Below are 9,454 nucleotides of genomic sequence, written 5' to 3' on the forward strand. Positions count from 1 at the left end.
CTTTCTTTTTAAGTTGAACTTCTTTTCCTTTCTCCCCCATGTCCCTGCCCCGCCCTTCTCTGGAAGGTGTGTGCTGGATAGCGGTAATTTGGCCTGGTTCTCCTGGTTGTTTTAACACACACAGTGAAACAGAAAGTTAGTGTCTTTTCCCTCCTGAGGAGCAGCTGAAGTGCTTTAGAATGCCTCGGCTCCGCACACTCCGCCCAACGTGCATACCATTATCGACACTGTTTAGGTTCTATCCTGCCCAGCCCTGTGAGCATCATCATTATCATTATTTTTACCAAGGAGACGAGAAACTGAGACATTCTGCCAACAGCCCAGTGGATGTGCCATCTCGGAAGTACGTCCTCCAGCCCTGGTCAGCCTTGGAGGGGACCGTGGGCGCAGCAGACGGTCTTCACCGCAGCCTCAAGAGACCCCAAGCCCATCTGGTTCCCGCAGAAATGGCAAGAAAATAGGTGTTGCTTTAAGCCACCAAGTTTTAAGCTGACGTATTCTGCAGCGATGGGTCACTAATTCATCCCGGTCTGTGATTCCTTCTAGAATTTTGCCTTCTCTCTGAAGTCCTTCCTCCGGAGTTGCCTTTAGTCAAGTTCTGTTGGTTGGAAACTCTCAACGTCAGTTTGTTTGAACCTGCTTTTATTTCGCCCTCACTCTTGAAAGACAGTGTCTCTGGGCGCGGGCTTCGGGGTTAGTTGCAAGGCTGTCTCGGCCACTGAAGGCGTTTCACCCGCTCTGGCCTCTGATGTCACTGTGGCGGCTCCCTTATAGGCACCTGGCTTTCCGTCTCCAATTCTTTAACAGTCTGGTAAGAGAAAGTGGGTGTTTCTTTTTATTTGTCCTGCCTGGGAACCACGGGAATTCCTGGATCTGAGAATTGATTTTTTTTTTAGACAATTCCGGAAAAATTGAAGCCAGTTTAACTTCATGTATTGTCCCTCCTTCAGGAAATCCATCCAAACAGCCCTTTCCCTCTGTCTTTCCCGCCCTCCTCCTCCCTCACCTGCCCATGCCCTGTCCCTCTGGGCCGTGTTCGGGATCATTTCTGAAGTGCTGTCTCGCAAGTCCTTAAGTCTCTTATTAGTGGTGCTGAAATTTCCCACATGAAGTCCATTTTACTTTTAAATTTCACTTACTAACTATATATTTTTAAATTTCTAATTCTATTTGATTCCTTTTCATATTAATTGATCACTTTTCTAGAATAAAAGATCGGATTTTTTCTTAACGGAATAAGAAACTGTAAAGGCTCGTCCTTGTTCATGTTTTCAAGGATGTCTTTTATTCAGTTGTACAAAACAATTACTTTATATCCTCTGTCTGATTATTCCAACATCCGACATGGCTTCAGAGTCTGTTGTTCCTGCTGGCTTTCATGGTAGATCCTTTCCTTGTGGTGTCTGTGGAAAGGATTTTAACCTGGAGATGCTCATCCTCCTGGAGCTCAGTCGACAGGAAATCCTTGAGGCCTGGCAGAGCTGCATTGCTCTGGAGCAGAGATGCTCAGCCAAGGCTGACTTTGCCCTACCGCCATGCCTGGGCATTGGCAACACCCCGAGACATTTTGGTCATTCAGAGCTGAGAGAGAGAGAGAGAGAGAGAGAGAGAGTGTGTGTGTGTGTGTGTGTGTTGCTGGCATCTAGTGGACAGAGGCTGGGGACGCTGCTAACCATCCCACAGTGCACAGACTACTCCCTCAACTCACCTGGCCCCAAACGTCCCCCACGTGCAGCTAGAAACACTGCTGTAGCGAGGTTGTGTTGTGCTTCTGTCGGCCACCTGGCCTTGCCAACCTGGGACAACTTACTGTTCTCCCCTTGAGGTCTCCGGGGCCACACAGGCAGCCTAGATTTCAGGCTGCAGGCAGAGGGTGCACTTCCCGCCCTGCGCAGAGTGCCAACGCCACGAGCAGCCTCTCCCTGAGTCTCAGGTTTATTCCACCTGAGGCTGCAGGCTCCACTTTCAGTGGGAGGTCTACTGAAGACAGTCGCCCCGAGCAGACACTGCGTCCTGGCCACCTCGGCCACTTGCCCAAGGTTGCCGCCTTTGCTGTTTTGGGCTCTGCAGGCTCATTCACCCTGCATCTGTGCTGGAGGGCTGGGCAGGAGCCAGCCAGGTATAGCCAGGAGCAGTGCTCCAGGACAGGGACAACACGTGCAAAGCCCAGAGGTGGGAGGGCCTGGCTGCCTGCAGGGCTGCAGGGTGGGGGCCGTGGAGGCTGAACCCTGCTTGGGGCCTGGGTCTGCCTTGAGTCCTGAGGGGGTGAATGAGGGGTGAGGAGCAGGGAAGGGAGCCATTTTCAGTTCTGGAATTGACAAGGGCTGTGTTGGGAGCACGTGCAGGCAGAGGGACTCCCCGTGCCAGTGGGGGGACTGGTCATGGGATGGAAGTGGGGAGCGATCCAAGAATCAGGACTGGATGGCCTCAGGAAGGTCCTGGTGGGCAAGCGCCAGCTGGATAGCCTGATGGAGGGCGGACCTCTCCTCAGTGGGCACCGGTCTAGCCCTGCACCACAAGTCTGCTTGGGAGCTGGAGGCCAGGTCTGGTCTTTCAGGACCAGCTCCCTTTCCTGCCTCCCATCCCAGGGAACCTGCCCAAGAGGTCTAGGTCAAAGAGCGCATGATCCCCAGGAGTACCCACCCCTTTCCTCGGAGAAGGGCTGGGCCTGACTGGGGACAAGCGTCCATCCCCCGCCAGCCCTGAACGCTGTGGGGAGCAGCTCCAGCCAGGTTGCTGCTGGCCTGGCACAGAGCGGCTGCCCTGCACCCTGGACCCCTCCTCCATGGTCAGCCCGCCCTCCGGGGCCATGGGAGGCCATGCACACAACCTCTCCAGTCCCCAGGTCCCCAAACATGCCCACACCATATCCAGGACTCTCGACCACTCAGCCTGTCTGTAATGTCATTGTGTCCTTGGCTTGAGGGGGGCGGCGGTGGAGGTGCTGTTAGCAGGCCCAGCTGAGCAGGGCGTCCCCCCTAGAGCAGGCCTGGCGCTGGGCACAGGGAATGACTCCTGATGGGACCAGCAGCCAGCCTCTTCCTATGTCCTGTGGGTCCCTTTCCTGGGGCCCAGAGCCAAGGCCAAGCTGGGGGTGGCAGGGTGGAGGGGGTGGCAGGTCCCGCACTTGGGGAACCTTGAATCTGGTCGCTAGGGAGGTCCTGCTCAGCCCAAGAGGCCCCTTGAGGCGTGTCTGGGGGGCCCAGGCTGACACACTTTCTGGAGACAGCGTCCGGCCCATGGAGGGGCACACTTGAGCCTGCCTGGTGACCATAGCCCGCCCTGGCCAGCTCACCTGGCAAGCCCAAGGCTCTGCACCTGGGTCACAGATTGCTCAGTGGTCTTGGCCAGGAGGGATGACAGCTAACCCAAGTTTGTTTAGCATTCGAGGTCTGTAGGGAGGCGCAATCAGGCCAAACTTGGTCCAGGCACGATCCAGAACACCACCCCTGGGGGCTCCCCTGGAACTGGATGCAAGTAGAACCCCTCTTAGAAGCTACCCTCCATCTGCTCCTGGCTGAGGGACAGACCCTTAGTTTTTAGGGAAGGAAGATGCTCTTGGGCCCCCGGAGCCAATCACCTGCTGGGCCCCCTACTGCAGGCCCCATCTGAGACACCACCGTGGGGGCGTTAGGGCCACAGTGACCGGTGCGTGTAGCGCTCTCTGCTGGCCGCTCTTGGAAGTGCAGCCTAATGTGACGAGTGCGTTTTACTGGAGACTCCAGGTGGGAGGGGAGACAGGCCCTCTGAAAACACCTGGGCAGGTGCCCAGGATTGCCTGAGATCAGGTAAACATGAGGGGGGTGCCACTGTCCACTGACAGTGACAGTAGCAGCTTCAGGCTGTGCTGGCACGATGGAGTTCCACCCCAGGTCAGCCCCCCTCCCCTGATGACCAGGATGGAGTCAGTTCTGGGCGCTGGGGTTGGGGGAGGCCTGAGGAAGGCCCTGGGGCAGCCTAGGTTGGAAGGGAGGAGGGAGGGTGGTGTCCAGGCTGGCCAGGTGCCTTCAGCCTGAGAGGTGGGGCTCAAGGAAGTGCCTGCCCGGGGCTGAGGGCCAGGCCAGGCTGCAAGGCCCCGTGTCGGGGCTGGTGCCCGGCTAGATGAATGTGGAGTCCAGAGGCCCAGCATCCTGCTGGCTAAGGGCGCGAGCCTCAAACAGCTGCTTGATAAGGGCAGACTTCTCCTGCTCCAGCTGCGTGATGCGTTCGCTCTTGTCCGTCACCTCCTGGCGGGGGGGGGGGCAGTCAGGGCCTGCTGGGCCTCAGCACCGCCCTGTGCCCCTCTGCCCCGTGCCCCTCCCTGCCCCGTGCCCCTCCCTGCCCCGTGCCCCTCCGCCCCGTGCCCCTCCCTGCCCCTCACCTGGGTGAGGAGCCTGTTCTGCTCTTTCAGGATGAGGACAGCCTGCTGCTGCCGCTGCCGCCGCCGGCCTAGGGCGGAGGGCGAGGTGGGGGCCAGGGCGGGGCACGGGGCCCCCGAGGAGGAGGACGAGGGCAGGGCCTGCAGAAGGGCACCGTCAGGCAGGCCTGGCATGCCCTGGCACAGCCTCTAGGACAAGGAGGAGGGGTGGCACAGAGCTGGTGCCAGCTGGTCTGGGGGACGCTCACCCTGCCAGCACAGGCCGCAGCCAGCAGATCCCCCAGGCACCGGGCCACCTCCTGGACCTTGGGCAGCAGCCGCCCCAGCAGGCGGGGACTCCCCTCAGCCCCAAAGTCCTGAGAGGAAAGCAGGGGCAGAGTGGTCAGAGGACAGGCCCAGCCTGGCATCAGCCCAGTGCCTCGGGGTGTGGGGGGGTCCCCACAGGTGAAGTCAGTGCTCAGAGCCAAAGGAGCCCAGGCATGTTGCAAGAGGGGAGTATCACGGGGGGAGGGTCCCCGTATCCTGGGAAGAGGGACAGCCCCTGTGCTCTGGAGTAGGGCAGCCTTACGCCATCCCCCCCAGGTGCCTGGGTTTAGGTGGGTGATCGCTGTGTGTGTTGGGGGGGGGGTCACCCGCCTGGGGATGGGGGCAGCCTAGCCCTGGGCAGCATCACTCACAGCGCTGGCCCTGCTTTGGCCCAGGCGACGCTGGCGCTCCTGCACACGCTGCAGCTGCTGCTGGTACCACTCGCGGCCCCGCGCCATCATCTCCAGACCCTGCAGCAGCACCTCCTGCTCCTGCTCCAGCTCCTTCATCTGCTTCAGCTGCCACACACAGGGATGCACACATACCCATGAACACACCCGGGGGCAAGCCCGCCTCTGCCCGTGTGTTCGCAAGGAGCCAGTCCACGCAGGTGCAGGTCCACCAACCTGGGTGCACACACCTGGACACGGGTGAGCCCTCGTGCTTCTGCATTGAGGAGCATTGCCCCACTCTTCCTCCCGGGGTTCTGGGCCTTCCTCAGCCCCTCCATGCCGGCTTCCCCAGGGGACCCTTCCTCTCTTTATGGCCAGTGGACAGCACTCAGCTGGAGCTGGCCTAACTTGGCAGGGAAGCAGGCAGTGCTGGGGAGGGGACCCAGCCTTCTCCCTAAAGGACTTCTTGACCTGACCCTGGGCCATCCCTCAAGTGAATTCCAACTAGGATGGGGAGAGATGCTTGGAACTGACTGATGTTCCCACCACAGGCTCCCCCAGAACCTAGCTGCCCCTTCTCAGGCAGAGGTGTGCTCCAGGAGACCAACGGTGGGGGCCAAGTCCAACCCCAGGCAAGATGGAGAGTCCCCCAGACCCCCCCGGGCCCCTACTCACCAGGTCACAGTCCACACCATTGGTGATGGTGTGTCTCCGACGTTCCCCTCGGGCACGGGGGGCCCACCGGGCATCCCCCGTACCTAGCTCCCTGGCCCTGCAGACCACTGCACCTGCAGCAGAGAGGTGAAGGCCTAGCTCGCCTCCAGGCCTGCTTAGTTGAGCTCAACTTCCCCCACCCCCCAAAGCCTGACTTCCAGGTCCATCTTAGACCCACCCCCCCAGCCGTCCTGGCAATGCAGAGCCAGGTGTCCAGGCCTGCAGGCCACTGGGATCATCAGCAAGTCAAGGCTTCTGCTGGGCCCCTCCCCATCTCAGTTGGACCCAGGGTCTTGGGGCACCGGCCTAGCCCCGACCCCCTTTGCCTGTGCCTGGCTGGGGTCTGGTCCTCCCTTGATCCCCACAAGCTCCCCTTGCACCTGCCTTGGGGAGGGCCAGGCGGCACGTTTGCACACACACCGCATGTGCCTCAGATGTGAGCTCCCTGAGGGCAGGGGCTTCATCTGGCTCATGCCTGCACCCCCAGGGCCCCGGATCCATCAGGTACACCTCAGGGGCTAGAGGCTGCCGGAACAGAGTGGGGGATGAAGCGGCCTCTGGTCTCCACTCCTGTCTCCTATATGCACTGGCACTTTAAGGATGACCACAGGTTGTGCAGGAAAAAGGTGGGGCGTGGGTGGCAGGGACCTGATTTTTCCCAGGGAGGTGAGCGTGCTGTAAAGTGAGTCCCTGTATGTGGGCAGCAGCAGCCCGGTCAGCGGGTAGCTGAGGAGCTCCTGCAGTATACACGCCTACTTGCAGAGCTGGCTGGGGGCCAGAAAGCCAGGTGCTTCTCAGTGCGGGCCTCCTGGAGGGCCAGACAGCTTCCTTGGGGGTGGAGGAGTACGTGCAGGGCTTCCCAGGCGGGGAGGAGTGGGGTGCAGGTGTGGAGGAGGGCGCCCTCCCCTGGTTCCCTAGCTCTGCACCCCGCCTGGCCACGGCAGTAGAGGATGCAAGAAGAGGTACAGGCATGCCCCCCAGGGACACCTCCAAAGGGCTGGCACGGGGGGCCATGTGGGCCCCCGTGCCAGCCCCGGCAGACGGGCTCCAGGCAGGCTCAGAGTTTACCTTCCAAACTGCTGCGCTTGCGGGGCAAGCAGAGAAGGCACAGCAGAGGGAGTGGGGAGAGGACACCCCAGAACAGCTCGGCTAGTCTGCACTATCATCTGGAGGGCAACTCCAGAGGTCCCAGATGACAGCATGCTGGACACCCAGCTAGATAACCAGCAAGCAGAGGCAGCCCTGCCGCTGTCTGGGTCTGAGCAAGCAGCCTATGCCTACGGGGCTCAGGCCAGCCTGGGGTGCACAAGGAAGGGGGGCCTGAGAGGCTGTGGGGGGCTGGCTCTCTGAGCTCCAGGCTTGGCACCCGAAGAGTATGTCATGCCCCTTGTCTGTGCCTCTGCCTCTGGAAGGTGACAGCAAGAGCCCTGGCCTGACCCTCCAGAGGGACTGGCATGAACACTACCCCGTGGTGGGCACTGTCCACATGCCTCACCCTGTACTGGAACTTAGAGGGCTGCAGTAACTAACCTAGTGCCACACAGGGCACCAGGACAGAGCAAGGCTGGGCCACAGGCCAGGGGCCTCCAAGCCTCAGTCCTGTGGCTGATTTCCAACTGTGTGCAGTCACGTGGATGGCACCGTGCACTCAGGGCCAGCCACACCCAGAATCCTGCCCAACACATACACACACCATGGGGACAGGGAAGTTGGGCAATGAAGAGCCAGGATGGAGGAGCTCCAGCCTGGGGTGAGCGGCTCGATAAGTTCACCAGGGAGGCTGGGGGCTGCTGAAGCTCCAACTGGCAGTCATGGGGCTGGGGAATATGTCCAAGGCTGGGCAGGGTGTCCAGCGAGGCTGGCAGAGAGGTGGGCAACACAACAAGGGCTGGCAGCTGCCCCGGGGGAAGGCCTGCACCTGGCGGGCACGCGCACAGGCTGAATGGGCTGAGGGGCCCAGCTCCCGCCCCCGGCCATAATGCAGGTCTTGTTCCCAAGGCAGTCTCTAGGGGACAAACAGGACCATTCAGCGATCTCCTGTTCCTGCCAACTGGACTGGAAGCCAGGCCATCCCCAGGGACTGTGGTCGGTCCCTCCCAGGTATCAGAGGCACCATGGCTCCAGGCCTGGAGACCACCCACCCCTTTGTCCTTCCTGGCAACCCGGTCAGGTCTTCCTGGACCACCTCTAGCAGCTTCTGCCTGCCCTGGCCTCACAGCGGGGCAGTGGGCCCAGGCCTCTGGGCAGAACTGTCAAACTGAACAAGGACCCAAAAAGGCAACAAGGGCCCTTCTCCACAGTCTGGGACCCTCCTCCTATACCAGCAGGGGAGTCTAAGTCACCAGAGATGAGCCCAAGGGCCAAGGTGTCCCCAGGTGTGGGCAGGTATTAGTGGTGGACAGCTTCCTCATACCAGGCAGGTTCCCCAGTATCCAGCTCAGATTTGGCACTGAGTGGCTTCCTGATGGGGTTTGCCGAGTCGCCCATCAGCCCCTTTACCCGCGTCCCTGAGCACACAGGGATGGAAACGTTTTCTCTTTCCCTCCAGGCCGCAAGGTGCTTTCCAGGCTCACAAGCCCACGAAGAGCTGCTGGCCCTCATCCCACGGTGGGAGATGCTCAGGCAGTACCGCTCGGGCTCGGGCCTCAGGCGCCGCCCAGGAGAAGTTACGAGGCGGGTCCGGGGACCGCCCGGCACTCACCAGCGTCCGTGCTCGGGCTCCGCTCTAGCGCCGCGCCCTGGGGACTCTCGGGCTCCGCGGGGTTGGGCACCGCCTCGGCCGGGCCACACATCTTCTCTAGGCTCCGGGCCGCACCTCCGGGACCTGCCGGCGTGGGGCGCGCGCCCAGGGGCAGGGGCTTCCTCTCCAAGACAGTCCGTGGCTCGTCGGCGGGCGCGAACACCAGGCGCTGGGGCGGCGGCGGCGGCGGCGGCGGCGGCGGCGGCGGCGGCGGCTGGCCCCCAGGCCGTGCCGGGCAGCCTCCCCGGGCGGGGGCGCGCGCCGGAGCCCGCGTGCCGCCGTCGGCGCTCAGCAGCGAGGTGCGCAGGCCGGCCACGAAGCGCTCGAAGGTCAGGTAGCCGCTGTCCGGGGCCACCTGGCGCAGGCCCTCCAGCACACCACGGGGCAGCTCGCGCGCGTCGGTGCCCTGCCAGCGGGACTCAATCTCGCGCAGGTGCACGAAGCCGCGCCGCCGGTCGTCCAGGATGTCGAACAGGGTGCGCAGGCTCTGCAGGAAGGCGCGCGGCAGCCCCTCCGTGCCGGGCGCGGGTGCTGGGTGCGGCCCGCGGCCCGGCTCGGCCCTTGCGGCTCCGGCCATGGGCGCCCGCCGGCAGGGCTCGGTTCTCGGCCCGCCCGGGGATGGTCCCCGCGTGGCCCAGGATCTGTCCGCACCGCCCGACGGCGGGCCCGGCGGCTCGCAACCCGCCGCGACAATAGCTGCGACTTTTTGAATGGGCCTCCTCGTGGCGTCAGCGCTCATTAGCATTCGCGGCGGCCATTGGCCCAGGCTGGCTAATCTCCTCTCCGATTGGCTGAGAGGCCGCCAGCCCGGTTTGATTTTCGGGCTGAGGGACCCGCGCCTTGCGCGCTCCCGCCGTGCCGGGAGGGGCCCGGGGCGCGCGGAGGCTCGGCTGGCAGGGGGCGGGGCCTCCCAACTCTGCCTCCCTCCCGACCTTGCAGGTGGGC

At 62.4% G+C, this 9,454-nt stretch overlaps 1 protein-coding gene across 4 annotated transcripts; it reads right to left on the bottom strand.

Annotated features, from left to right (window-relative positions):
• Positions 1-1,233: 1,233 nt before the first annotated feature.
• SAPCD2 (suppressor APC domain containing 2) lies at positions 1,234-9,225 on the bottom strand. 4 transcript variants are annotated; one of them, XM_074362714.1, is made up of 6 exons: positions 8,471-9,221; positions 5,731-5,843; positions 5,035-5,181; positions 4,606-4,713; positions 4,361-4,498; positions 1,235-4,226 (listed from the first exon to the last, which is right to left on the bottom strand). In XM_074362714.1, the coding sequence occupies exons 1-6, from the start codon at positions 9,084-9,086 to the stop codon at positions 4,098-4,100; spliced, it is 1,251 nt and encodes a 416-aa protein (XP_074218815.1). In that variant the 5' UTR covers positions 9,087-9,221; the 3' UTR covers positions 1,235-4,097. The 4 variants fall into 4 exon arrangements, with proteins under 4 accessions (XP_045372263.2, XP_074218816.1, XP_074218817.1 ...); XM_045516307.2 differs by lacking the exon at positions 4,361-4,498 and having other exon boundaries at positions 1,234-4,226; positions 8,471-9,225; XM_074362715.1 differs by lacking the exon at positions 4,606-4,713 and having other exon boundaries at positions 1,234-4,226; positions 4,361-4,546; positions 8,471-9,223.
• Positions 9,226-9,454: the final 229 nt, after the last annotated feature.

Source organism: Camelus bactrianus, chromosome 4, assembly GCF_048773025.1.
Source record: "Camelus bactrianus isolate YW-2024 breed Bactrian camel chromosome 4, ASM4877302v1, whole genome shotgun sequence".
NCBI classification, from domain to species: Eukaryota; Metazoa; Chordata; class Mammalia; order Artiodactyla; family Camelidae; genus Camelus; species Camelus bactrianus.